This window comes from Rhododendron vialii, chromosome 2a, assembly GCF_030253575.1.
Source record: "Rhododendron vialii isolate Sample 1 chromosome 2a, ASM3025357v1".
Classification (NCBI taxonomy): Eukaryota; Viridiplantae; Streptophyta; class Magnoliopsida; order Ericales; family Ericaceae; genus Rhododendron; species Rhododendron vialii.
In genome coordinates, this window is record NC_080558.1 from 28,614,319 (window position 1) to 28,628,614 (window position 14,296).

At 40.9% G+C, this 14,296-nt stretch overlaps 1 protein-coding gene across 1 annotated transcript; it reads right to left on the reverse strand.

The window, feature by feature from the left end:
* Nucleotides 1–6,718: 6,718 nt before the first annotated feature.
* LOC131317379 (uncharacterized) lies at nucleotides 6,719–9,551 on the reverse strand. The gene is made up of 5 exons (XM_058346935.1): nucleotides 9,088–9,551; nucleotides 8,697–8,757; nucleotides 8,159–8,529; nucleotides 7,846–7,879; nucleotides 6,719–6,928 (listed from the first exon to the last, which is right to left on the reverse strand). Exons 1-5 carry the CDS (start codon nucleotides 9,549–9,551, stop codon nucleotides 6,719–6,721), a joined length of 1,140 nt encoding a protein of 379 aa, XP_058202918.1.
* Nucleotides 9,552–14,296: the final 4,745 nt, after the last annotated feature.

A 14,296-nucleotide genomic window follows, 5' to 3' on the forward strand; every position in this document is an offset into this window, starting at 1 on the left:
ACTTCCAACCCCAGTAGGAGAAGTATTAGAGGTGTTCTCTGGTAGTGAGGACTGGGGGTGAGAGCTAACTGAAAAATCAGGCATCGGTCTCCTGAGATTAGGGTTTTTTGATTCAGAACCCAGATTTGGTGGGGACGCTGTTGAATCTGTGCTTAACATAGCACCAGTTCCTCTACGCTTCGTACGAATTTCATTTGAGTTAAAAACTTTGCTGCCCAGACCCTCTGTGAAGGAGATGGTGCCTTCAGCCACGGTAGAGCCCACTGAACAGTGTGGACTTTGAGACTTGATCAATTGGAGATTGACTGCTCCAAGTTCGAATTGAGATGAGTTCAAAGGGTTCGGCGGAATTGAGATGAGTTGAGGATTAGCTGTGAAATCGGATTGAGACCGCTACTTATGGCGATCTAGGGCTTTGAAGCCCAACCCATCTGCAAACGAGATCATACTGTCGGCCATGGATTACTGCTTCAACAGACTAGTGAGCAGATGAAATTGCCCCAAGTCGCCCTAACATCGCTTCCAGATATGTCGTAATCACATGGCTGATTTTTTTTCATTGTTTTCAAATTGCAACCTCTCTTTTTGTAAATTACCTCGAGTTAATGATACCTCGATCAATTTTGCCCAGATGGAAAGAGTTTATCAATTTTATTGATCCACAAATTTGCTTGTTGCTTCAGGGAGATGGAAATAAAGTGGTTCTTACTTCCTATAGTGTATGAGTAGTGACCACACGAAAAAATACGACGGTTAGTAGGTGTTCAAACTACTAGTCATGTGAAGAACAAATAGTGATAAATACACGATAGTTAGTAGGTGTTTCGACTACTAGCCATGTAAAGGTAAAAATACTGATAAACACATGACGATTAGTAGGTATTTTGACTATTACTCGTGAAAGAAAAATAGTGATTCCTAGTAGATGAAAATACTATTGATTACTATGTGAAAAGAACTTTGAGAGTGTGAATTCAGTGTTATCTTGGTTTAATAAGGATCAATGTTTATGTAATAGATCCAAAATGTACTTGTTGCCTCGAGTAGATGACACCTCGAATTAATTTCGCCCTTATTGAAAAAGTTTATCAATTTTATGGATCCATAAATTCGCATGTTGCTTCGGTAGATAGAAATAAAAATGTGATACTTATTTCCTAATAGTGTATGCCTAATGACCACACAAGAAAAATACATGATGGTTAGCAGGTATTTAGACTACTAGTCAAGTAAAGAACAAATCGTGATAAAAAAATGATGGTTAGTAGGTGTTCAAACTGCTAGTCATGTAAAGAAAAATTAGTTATAAACACATGACGGTTAGTTGGTATTTAGACTACTAGTCATGTGAAGAGAAAGTCGTGATTCCTAATAGATGCAAAGACTACTACGGATTACTATGTGATAAGAACTATGAAATTGTGGATTCAGTGTTATCTCAGTTTAATATGCATCACGGTTTATGTACTAGATCGGAAACGTACTTGTTACCTCGAGTTGATGATACATTAATTTTGCCCTTATTGAAAGAGTTTATCAATTTTATAAATCCACAAATTCGCATTTTGCTTTAGGGAGATGGAAATAAAGTGGTTCTTACTTCCTAGTAGTGTATGACAAGTGACCACACGAGAAAAACACATGACGGTTAGTAGGTGTTTAGACTACTAGTAATGTATAGAACAAATAGTGATAAATACATGACGAATAGTGAGTGTTTCGACTACTTGTCATGTAAAGAAAAAAAATAGTGATAAACACATGATAGTTATTAGGTATTTAGACTACTTTTTTTTTTGGGATAAATCAGCTTGAAATTGAAAAATAGGCTAGTCGAATATACAGCCTACAAGGGGCATACCTTAGGAGGAAAAGAAAAAGGAAGACAAAACAAAGTAAAATTGCTAATGCCAAATGGCTACATGGGGTAAAAGATATGCATTGTTTCCAATCCATCTAGAAGAGGGAAGGAAAACAACGATTACAAGTCGCCAACCAAAAGGATAACTGAATAGCAAGAGGCTTAATCTACATAATGCCTTATCAGCTGTAAGTAAACTATCCAATAGCTGGAAGCAAACAGCAGAAGCAACAAAACCAAACAGTAGCGGCAGCTAGTGCAAACTATTTTTTGGTATGTACAACTGCAGCAGCTCGATACACTCCTCCCCAAGGAGAGGACCACAGCAGCAGCAGCAGCAACCGTAGGAAGCAGTTTGCTTGGGAAGAGTAGCCATGACATTAGAACAGTAGCAGAACAGCAAAAGTTGTAAGAAACAGCAGCAGCAACAGCAAAATAGCAGTAGTAACCAAAGTAAGCAGCCACAGTACTGGACAGCCAAAACTTGCATATCAAATCACCACTGTAGCAGTGTAGGAGAAGGAGCAGCAGCAACTACCCTGAGGACCAACTGGACACAAATTGGACACACACTGATCATTGCCTTCGGGCCACCAAAACATGCCAAGATAGGTCACAAAAATTCTGCACCTTCGATTACGTAGTGCATGCACAAAGGTGTAATAGCTACAACATTTACATGACAGTTCACGATTGCAAAATTGAAGCCATTCACACACGAGTAGAAAAGCTAGGGACAAGCCCCCTACAAAGGCTTAAACATCCCAAGGGACAACCCCCCAAGGGTAGGTACAAAACATTAAGAGGTAGCCAAATTCATGCCAAGGAGTTGTCATTAAAGTTCCAATAACATAATACACTTGATGCTACCTTCTCTAAAGCTGTACCGTTAGAAATGGTATACCTAAAGAAGGAAGGCCAATACAGCGACATAGGAGGCTACAAGAGACCTCAAAACAACTAGCACACATGATCCAACGACATATCAGACCGCACTATGATGCTCCATGGTGCCTTTACATCCAAATCTGGATGTTCAGACAGCACAGCAAAGATACAGCAACAGTAAGACATAGCAGCAGCAGAAACACAGCAGCATACGTATGACATGTTAAAATACATTGCAGAAACTAATCAAGATCGAAGTAGTTTGTAGCATGAACTAAACCACTCCTAGAGGCCAAATAGAGAACAGGTGGCCAAGGCCACACGACAATTACAATTAGACCGCAAGAACAAGAATTAGGGAGCCTAAGAGCCTAAAGTTATGTGCTCACTCTGCTACTCCTTCGAAGCCTAGTACATCGGCAATCTAAAGCAAAAGGGGCCCTAACTCCCTCGACTCTCCCTCAAAAAATGACTCCCACTAAATATTACCTCCACTCTCAAGAAATTTTGGGGCTCAAGCACACTTCTCACGGTTCACACATATGCTGGCACACTCAATACAGCTTGCCAATACTAGAGTAAAAAAGGAACAGCATGCCAATTATCTCCAACATTGAGTTTAAGTTAACTACCTTATAGATAGAAGTAAACTGCCATGCACAACCTGATACATGGAAGTAATAAAGCCCATGCTCAACCAGCTCATTGGCTGTCATGATTTGGCTCCACAACTATGAGTACCCTTGAGCATTGACAGCTGAACCCAATCACATGTGAATCCAGCCCTCCTTCCTTGCTAGATGAAATCCAAGATGACATAATCAATTGGCTGTTCTATTTTGGTTCCACAACTCTTCAGAGCAACATGAAATATGGTGATTGAAATGATACAAAATTATGCAAATGATTTAGGTACATTACTAAACAATGTTCCATAGAATTTTTACATGTCCAGAATGTAGACCACTAGGCAAATTAGCAATGGACAAAAGTCTAGTCCTTATATCATTGAAGATTTTATGGGCAACTACCGTGGGAGGGCAACAAGAGTTTTGGAATTTCCTATAGTTCCTTTCCAGCCAAATGTGATGAACATACATTGTGAACGCAAATTTTACAATGGTGTTGGTTAAAGTCTTACCTGTCAAGTTAGAGAGGTAGTCCACCCAAGGCTGCCAACCCTGTTGACCACTCATGTGGGGGGCCTTAGGGGACATGATACTCCTTGTCTTGTGAAACCAAAATAGTGATTCCTAGTAGATGCAAATACTATTGTTTACTATGTGAAAAAACTTTGAAAGTCACGATTCAGGGTTATCTCGGTTTAGTACGGATCATGATTTATGTACAAAATTCAAAAATTACTCGTTGCCTCAAGTGAATGATACCTCGAACCAATTTCGCCCTTACTAAGAGAGTTTATTAATTTTATAAATCCACAAATTCGCGTGTTGCTTTGGGGAGATAGAAAATAAAAAGTGATACTTATTTTCTAGTAGTGTATGACTAATGACCCCACAAGAAAAACACGTGACGGTTAGTAGGTGTCTAGATTACTAGTCATGTGAAGAACAAATCGTGAAAAACACAAGACGGTTAGTAGGTGTTTTGACTATTAATTAGTCATGTGAAAGGATAATAGTTATTCCTAGTAGAAGAAAATACTATTGAATACTATGTGAAAAGAAGTTTGAGAGTGTGGATTCGGTGTTATCTCGGTTTAATATGGCTCATTGTTAATGTAATAGATCTGAAATGTACTTGTTACCTCGAGTTGCTGACACCTCAAATTAATTTCACCCTTATTGAAAGAGTTATTCAATTTTATAGATCCATAAATTCATGTGTTGCTTGGGTAGATAGAAATAAAAAAGTGATACTTATTTCCTAGTAGTGTAACTAATGACCACGCGAAAAAAATACATGATGGTTAGTAAGTGTTTAGACTACTAGTCAAGTGAAGAACAAATCGTGATAAAGAAATGATGGTTAGTAGGTGTTCCGACTACTAGTCATGTAAAGAAATATTAGTTATAAACACATGATGGTTAGTTGGTATTTAGACTACTAGTCATGTGAAAGGAAAATCGTGATTCCTAATAGACGCAAAGACTACTACAAATTACTATGTGATAAGAACTATGAAAATTGTGGATTCGGTGTTATCTCAGTTTAATATGCATCATGGTTTATGTACTAGATCGGAGATGTACTTGTTGCCTCGAGTTGATGATACCTTAATTTTGCCCTTATTGAAAGAGTTTATCAATTTTATAAATCCAGAAATTCGCGTGTAGCTTCAGGGAGATGGACATAAAATGGTCCTTACTTCCTAGTAGTGTATGACAAGTGACCACACGAGAAAAATACATGACGGTTAGTAGGTGTTTCGACTACTAGTAATGTATAGAACAAATAGTGATAAATACATGACGAATAATGAGTGTTTTGACTACTTGTCATGTAAGAAAAAAAATAGTGCTATACACATGACGGTTAGTAGGTATTTAGACTACTTGTCATGTGAAAGCAAAATAGTGATTCCTAGTACATGCAAATACTATTGTTTACTATGTGAAAAAAACTTTGGAAGTCATGATTTGGGGTTATCTCGGTTTAATACGGATCATGATTTATGTACAAAATTAAAAAATTACTTGTTGCCTCGAGTTGATGATACCTCGAACCAATTTCGTCTTTACTGAGAGAGTTTATTAATTTTATAAATCCACAAATTCGCGTGTTGCTTCGGGGAGATAGAAATAAAAAAGTGATACTTATTTCCTAGTAGTTTATGACTAATGACCACAAAAGAAAAACATATGACGGTTAGTAGTTGTCTAGATTACTAGTCATGTGAAGAACAAATCGTGAAAAACACAAGACGGTTAGTAGGTGTTGTAGAGACCCGTGTTTAATTTCAATAATTTTAATGTTAGAATAAAATTAGAATATTGAGGTAAAGAGAAAGTGTGATTTGGATATGTGATTTGGGTTGAATGTGATAGAATTTGGAAGTTTGGGGTGCAATTGCAATCGATGTGTGTGGTGGTATAAATAGGTGAGAGTGAGTTGTAGAGAATCATTCTCCCACTCACGTCTCTCTCTTGGTCCTCTCTCCCTCTCTCTCATTCTCTCTCTCGAAATCACGCCTCTAAACTCGAGAGCCGTGAAGATTACCCTTCACTCCACCTTCCGTATGTGATGTTGAGCTCGTATTTCATTTGGTTTAGCTCGGAGAGGAGTATTCAGTTGATTCAAGGTTTTCAATGCTAGGGCTTGCTTGATTGAACTTGGATTTCGTTCATTGACTTGGAGGTAGGGATTTCTCACTTCTATTATGTATTAATGTGTTGATTTGGTGTTTGAATCGTGCCTTAAATCATTGGTTTTGTTGTTGGACTTGTTCCTGCGAAATCTAAAAATCGTGCACTGAAAACCTAGGTCCTACCGGTAGGAGTTTTGGCTATATCGGTAGAAACCCTGTCCAGTAGTTTCATTTTGTGAAATTCTGGTCTCCTACCGATAGGAGATCTTGTCCTACCGGTAGGAAATGGAAAATCTGCATTTTGGCAAAACTTCGGACCCTTCTTCCCGAAACGTGACAAGTCTCGACAAGGCAACACTTTGAGAAACACGTGATCCCCTACTTCGAACGATAATGGGCAACGACATCGATCGGCATAGTTCTTTTGTCGACTTTGAGCAATTAGTAACCTTTGGCAAATCACCTTGACTTGTTCAATTGTTCTCTCTTGAGCCTCTAAATGTCGTTGGCAAATCGATCTCATACTGTCGGTGGTTTCTCTGATCATATCTGGCCCCACTAACGTAGCCTTTCTCAATTCCGTCCAACACACGGGTGATCAACACGGTCTACCATACAAGGCTTCATACGGCACCATTTTGATACTTGATTGATAACTATTGTTGTATGCGAATTCAACTAATGGTAGATGATCTTCCCAACTACCCCAGAAATCCATAACGCAAGTCCGAAGCATATCTTCCAAAATCTGAATCGTTCTTGAACTGACCATCGGTTTGTGGGTGATAGGCAGTGCTAAACAAGAGGTTCGTGCCCAAAGTGGCCTGCAAACTTTGCCAAAAATGCGCGGTAAACCTCGGATCTCGGTCAAACATGATAGATACGGGAATCCCATGAAGTCGAATAATCTCCTGAATATACAAACGGCTAAGCATCTTTACAGAATCGGTAACATGGATGGATAGAAAGTGAGCGGTTTTGGTCAAACGGTTCACAATAACCCAAATGGCATCATGCCCCCTCGGCGATCTCGGCAAACCCATAACAAAATCCATCGTCACATTTTCCCATTTCCACTTGGCCACCGATAACGGTTGTAGTTCTCTTGCGGGTCATTGATGTTCGGCTTTTATTTCTTGACACGTAAGACACTTGGACACAAAGATCACAACATCTCTCTTCATTCAAGCCACCAAAATTGTCTGCACAGGTCGTGATACATTTTCGATCCTCCCGGATGGACGGCTAATGGTAAATGGTGAAACTCTCGTAGGATTTCCTCCCTACACGAAACGGGGATGAACAACTTCCCTTGATAACGTAAACTTTGGTCGGCATGAATCATCCACCCATCTCGAGCATTCCCGCTAAGGAATTTGGTACGAAGTTCATCCGCTTCTTCGTCCTTTTGTTGAGCCTCCACTACTCGTGCCGATAAGGCTGATTTTATTTTATTTTGGGTAAAATAGCTTGAAATTGAAAAAGAGGCTAACCGAATATACAGCTTATAAGGGGCATATCCCAGAAGGAAACAGAAAAAACAAAACAAAACAAGAGTAAATAAAATTGTCTACGCCAAATGGCTACATGGGCTAAATGATATGCGATGTTTCCAATCCATCTAATAAGAGGGAAGGAAAACAATGCCATAGTGACTATAACAAAATAGGATAGAGTGAACTTGGAAGGCCAAAAGATCCAATGTACAGTCCCCCATGGATTTCTGGATTTGCACCTCATGAAACAAGGTCTAAATGCAGATAGCTGTGAGAAACCACGACTTAAACTCTCTTTGACAACAGCCTTGTATTCTGCTATATAATGCAACCTGTTGGGCAGCAATCTGTTGGACTGCACACAAGCTGCAATAGTAAAACAATAGCAATAAAAGAACAGCCACAACACTTGGAGCTATCTGGGTTTAAAAACTGAACAGAACAACAGCACACAAACAATTTGCTGCAGCTGGGCTGACAAAATAGCAACAGTCCTTGGTACCTCACAGATTCAGCCAAATCTTTTGTATCTAGCAGTCCTTAGTTCTATATGACCATATCCAGCTATGGGTATCTGTAACTCATCCACATGATGAATCTAACAAATTAGGCTCCTAAACATTAGCCCACGCCAGGTGCATGTACAGGCTGAGAGTAAAGTAGGGAATGAAGAGTAATCCAGGGACAAGTCCCCTAGTAAGGCTTAAACATCCCAAAGGACCACCCCCCTTAGGTAGGTACAAAACAAGTGGTACTCTAAAAGGAGAGAACAATAGTGACGAAACAACCACTGTAGGACACAGCAGTTGCAACTTCAGGATACACCATAATGGTTTGAGAATATCATTCATTACATAAAAAGTAGAACAGCAACGGCTGCATAACATAGCAGCAACAGTACCAACAGTAGCTGTAGCTGTAGCAGTAACAGTCAGCCACAAAACGTGACAGCCAGAACTTGTAATCAATGCATCATTTGCATCACAACCAGCTAACACAGAGATCACCATTGGAAGCTACCAACATAACAGATAGTAGTTATCACAAGGCAAGGAAATGAAATTTCCAAGGCTAGGATATGAACAAATCAAATGGAAAACCCATATGAGTTATTACTGAATATAGTAGCCACATATTACAGCATTGAAGCAAGATATGCTATGGAGAATAAGCATGTAATGACAGAAGCTAAGGCCCTGATCCAGCAAGCAAAGGATAGACCAACAACCCCTCTACAATAGAACCTTCAAGAAGTAATAGAGGTAGCCAAGTAAACAACAACAAGGCCCTTGGTATGTAAAGTGCTCACACATTTACTCCCTTGGAAACTCATGACTCTCACTCTCTTTTTTAATACCAAGAGCTGGGAACCACTTTCTCCCTTCTCCCTCCACTGTTTCTCACATAATTCCCCCACTAAATATTACCTCCTCTCACAAGGAAGGTTAGGGATCTAGCACATAGCTCACTTGGGGATCACACAATATAGTAGAACACTCATATGCCATGAATTGCTAAGTCAGCACACAGGGAATAAGATAACTACCTAAATATTTAGAAGTAATTGCAGTAACCATAATAACATAATAGGACAGCTGCCTTTGCACCAATAAGGCCGATTGGACGGTGAGAGTGCACAATGTAACCCCTCTTGAATTTCCTCAAAATGCAAAGCATAATGACCTAAATCGTTCACCATCTTCCACCCACGTATGGCTAGGCTCGCTAAGTGTGTGGGGTTTCTACTCAACACGTTCGCCACAACGTTTGCCTTACCCGGATGATAATGCAATTCGAAGTCATAATCTTCTAAGTGTTCCATCCAATGACGTTGACGTAAGTTAAGCTCTTTTTGGGAGAAGAGGTACTTTGGGCTCTTATGATCGGAAAAGACTTCAAATTTTTCACCGTAAAGATAGTGATGCCAACTCTTCAAAGCAAGAACGATGGCCGCGAGTTCTAAGTCATGGGTAGGATAGTTTTGCTCGTGAGTTTTTAATTGTCTCGACCCATACGTCACCACTCGTCCGGATTGCATCAACACGCATCCCAATCCCTCCTTAGACGCATCGCAATAAATGGAGTAACCAACCCCACATTCGGCATGATCAAAATCGGTGCGGTAGTCAACCGCCTCTTCAATTCTTTGAAGGACGCCTCACACAAGTCATTCCAAACAAAGTGCGTACGTTTACGTGTTAGCCTAGTCATCGATGTTGCTAAAAAGGAGAAATCAAGGACAAAACGATGGTAGTAACCGGCTAGCCCCAAAAAGCTTCGGATCTCAAATACATTCTTCGGTCGTTGCCAATTCATAAAGGACTCTATCTTCCCCGGATCAACAGACGCACCTCCCTTAGAAACCACGTGACCCAGAAATTTGACATCGGGTAACCAAAACTCACACTTACTAAGCTTGGCATACAAACGATGCTCTTTCAAGAGTTCAAGGACGATGGCAAGATGAGTTTGGTGTTCCTCCTCCGCAGATGAATAGATAAGGATGTCGTCGACGAATACAACCACAAAACAATCGAGGTAAGGATGAAAGATACGGTTCATTAGATCCATAAAAGCAGCTGGGGCATTCATCTAACTGAATGGCATCACAATGAATTCGTAATGACCATAGCGAGTATGGAAAGCGGTTTTGGGAATGTCTTCTCTACGAACCCTCAATTGGTGATAACCAGACCTCGAATCGATTTTGGAAAAGCAAGTCGCACCTCAGAGATGATCAAATAATTCATTGATTCTAGGCATGGGGTACTTATTCTTAACGGTCACACGGTTGAGCTTGCAGTAATCGATACATAAACGAAGTGAACCATCCTTCTTTTGAGCAAACAAAGCCTGTGCTCCCCACGGTGATGTGCTAGGACAAATAAATCCCAAATTTTCTAACTCTTGCAACTGAGTTTTCAGCTCTCTCAATTCGGCGGGCGCAAAACGATAAGGGGGAATCAAAATAGGAGCGGTGCCTGGAAGCAAGTCTATCGTGAATTCGATTTCTCTCTCAGGAGGCAAACCAAGTAACTCTTCTGGAAATACATAAGGAAATTCGCGAACTATTAAGGGTAACTCCCCACGTGCCGACAAGTCCTCATCTAAAGTCAAGCTTGCCAACATAGCATAAACCGACTCTCTTTCCCGAGATCCACACAAATACGATTCTAATAGTTCTCGACGTTCCCCATGGAATTTGAAACCATTACCCTCAAGCGGACATATACGAACACGACGCGTGAAACAATGGATCGTAGCATGAAACGTAGACAACCAATCCATCCCCAAAATGAGGTCAAACCCCGACATATCCAGCACAATAAAGTCAAAGACGAAGCGATGGTCACGAATAACGAGCTCATAATCCTTACAGATACAACTCAGAGATGACTTTCTCCCTAATGGTGTCTCGACAAACAACGGCGAATCAAGACTCTTAGTATCTAACTCCAATGCATACATAAATGATGTAGCAATGAAAGAATGCGATGCTCCAGAATCAAAGAGTACTCTAGCGAAAGAGTTGAATAGAAGGAAAGTACCCCTTACAATAAATGCCTCTGGAGCTTGAGAAACAGAAGGTGAACCATTAGAGTTGATGTTGAAAACACGTCCCTGGGTACCCTGACCCTGCACAAAACCTCCCCTCTAGCCGGAACCTTGAGAAGTTGCGGACGAACTCGTTCCCCTGTTGACCCCAAAACTCTGAGCGGACAAAGTCTGGTGGAAATGAGGCTGCTGCTGCCTCTGAGCACCTCTGAAGGACTGTTGGCCAGCACTATGCCATACCTTCGGCTGCTGTACCGAATCTGACTCACTACACGCTCCTGCCCCTTGAGGGCAACGAAAAGCGAGGTGATCTGTCTTACCACAATTGTAGCACGCCTTTTGGAGCTGAAGACACTGGGTATGGATGTGCCCAGGTTGATTACACTTGTAGCACACAGTTAGAGGTCTAGGCAAAGCATCCCGTGTTTCAGAAGAAGTAGGCACCCTAGAGTTGGATTGGTTCGATGGTTGTTGAGACGGTTCCGTTGTTGAGACGGTTCCCTCTACCTCTTCCGCTCTTGACTCCCGAAACTACCCGAAGAAGAACTCAAACTTCCCACCGATTGCCTCGGCTCCCAAACCAGCGAATTTTGCTATGCCTCCTTTGGTATTTCGATACTCCTTGCACATTCCACCACCTCCAAAAACTTTGTCTTATGTTGGACCATTACCATTCTCCTTACGATGCTATGCAGCCCTTTTCTTTAACCGCCGACACTTTCTATCCTCTGTCGCCACCAACTCTAGAGCGAAATGAGACAAGGATTGGAACTTCTGCACGTACTCTAAAATAGTCATATTACCCTGCTCCATTTTCTCAAATTGATCTCTCATATGTTCACGGGAAGTTTCTAGAAAGTATTGCTCCTTAAAGAGTTCCTCGAAGTCTGCCCACGTCAAATTCTCCACATCTGGCTTATCTACTTGAGCCGCAGTCCTTGCCGCCCTCCTCGCATCCTTTCTACCTTCCAGAACGGATTCCCACCACTCGCCGACCTCCCCAACTAGCTGAACGGCCACAATACTTACTCTGATGTCATCTTCAGTGATATTGAGAGCTCTAAAGAGTTTGTGAATTTGAGCTAGCTAATGGTTGACTACCAAAGGGTTGCTACTAACCCCATCGAACACCGGTGGATTCCTACGGCTAAACTCTCGCATTGCTACCATGGCTCGATCCTTGACATTAGCCAAAAGAGTGGTATTCAAGAGATTTCCCGCTATGAGAACCATGATGAAATCCCTAGCAAACAGATTCTAAGCATGAGGTTCTCCTGCATCCCGACCGGCCCCTGACCCTGGTTCCCCACCCGGGTTCTCCCTATGCTGACTAACCTCATCTTCCAATGGCGCCCCATGGCCACCCCGATTTTCAGTCTCACATTGTCTAGAACGTGTTCTCGGAGGCATCTTACTACATGATGTACGAAAGGAAAACTATTAACCACAACATTATTACTATGAGGTCTAAGCCCCCAACTTCCCAACATGGATTAATAACTCTACACCACACTACAATAATGAGAATGCGATGCCAAGTAGTCACATGAATGTTAATCACACAAGCATGCACAAGTCATGTTAAAGGATGCAATGTTTTATACCCATGAGACGAAACATCTCCCCACAGTCTCTAGGTGTTCTAAACCTATGCTCTAATACCAAGTTGTCACGCCCTTGATTTTTATCACAAATATAAAGGATTTCCATAGTCAAAGCCTCACATTGATACATACGATAATTCCCAAAATGATCGTCAACTTCCAAGTCAATCATCAAAGTTCGGATATCCTCAAAATATTACATGATTGGCACACTGGCCCAAATATCTTAAGTACACGAGTTTAAGAGAGTTAAGAGTATTACAAACATCCTTAGTCAAAATGAAATGAATTGGATTACATTACATCTTTCAAAATTAGATCTATAAAAGATGACAGGAAATCCCTCAGTGACAACTTTCAAAAGTAGGTGAAGTCATGCATGCACAACACTTCATGCTGCTATCTTTGGTTCGTGCCTAAAAATGATAGGAGGGTTGAGCTACACTAGCCTAGTAGGAAATTCTAATCTAACAATATATGTAAATGAAATGCATAGATGATCAAGCGATGAAGACTAGATACAACAACACCAACATATGAGAATAATATCAAACAAAGGTATTTCAAAGTTCCCAAGAGATTTTAGTCTCAATAAAGCCCAATTTTATCAAATTCTTCCATCATTTTCATGAAATCAACTTTGCATCGTCATGTGTCTAAATCGAAGCTCCTGTCGGGCTTATTAATGACCCTAAAGTCCTCTACCAGGCACCTTATCCAGTGGGAGGTCCTGAGATATCCAATACTAGTGCTAACCCGTGCCTACGGCACTACGCATCTCGATTGAAGGGGGATGGCAGTTGTGTGATTTAGGTGAAAACTATGGGCACTTAACCGGGAAGTGGGAGGATGCACTTCAGCCTTTGGATCAAATGAATCTAAGTCATTCCAACAACTTGTCCCCACACCCTTCTGTTTTATAATAGAGATGAGCGTATCGCTCCTGTCGGGCTTCTTAATGAACCCCAAAGTCCTCTGCCAGGCACTCACCCGTCGATGAGTCCTGAATGTTCTCGTTGTGTCCGTAATGTTCCAAAATCCCCTTACCTTCATGTTCGTATCGTTCAAATCCAACTTTGATGCATAAGGTGGTTTTTATGAAATCATGTCCAAACAAGCGTTAAAGACATGGAAACGTTCAATGGATTCATTAACTACGAGTGATCAAGCTAAGGGTCATTCGGGAGGTGTTTCGAGTAGGTTAGAAGTGTTTGGGAACCAAAACGGTAAAGTAGGGTTCAAGAACAACAAAATTGCCCGTAAGCATAAGGGTATCGATACCCATGAAGAAAGGTATCGATACCAATAGGCTATGATCATTCCAGCCACAAGGGTATCGATACTCATGAAAAATGGTATCAATACTAGTGTGTTTTCTGGGTTTGTTAATGCAAGGGTATCGATACCCATGGAAAATGGTATTGATACCAGGGTTGTTCGAGCAGATTTTCTATAGATTTTCATGGGTTTTTCAAAAACAACAACCACAACAAATGGCAAAATTCAAGCTATAGGAAACAAGTCATGAACATATGTTAAAAGGTAGAACTCCCTACCTCAAAGATTGAAGAGCAAAATCAAAAGCCTCCAAGCCCTAACTCCAAATCTTGGAACCGGATGAGAT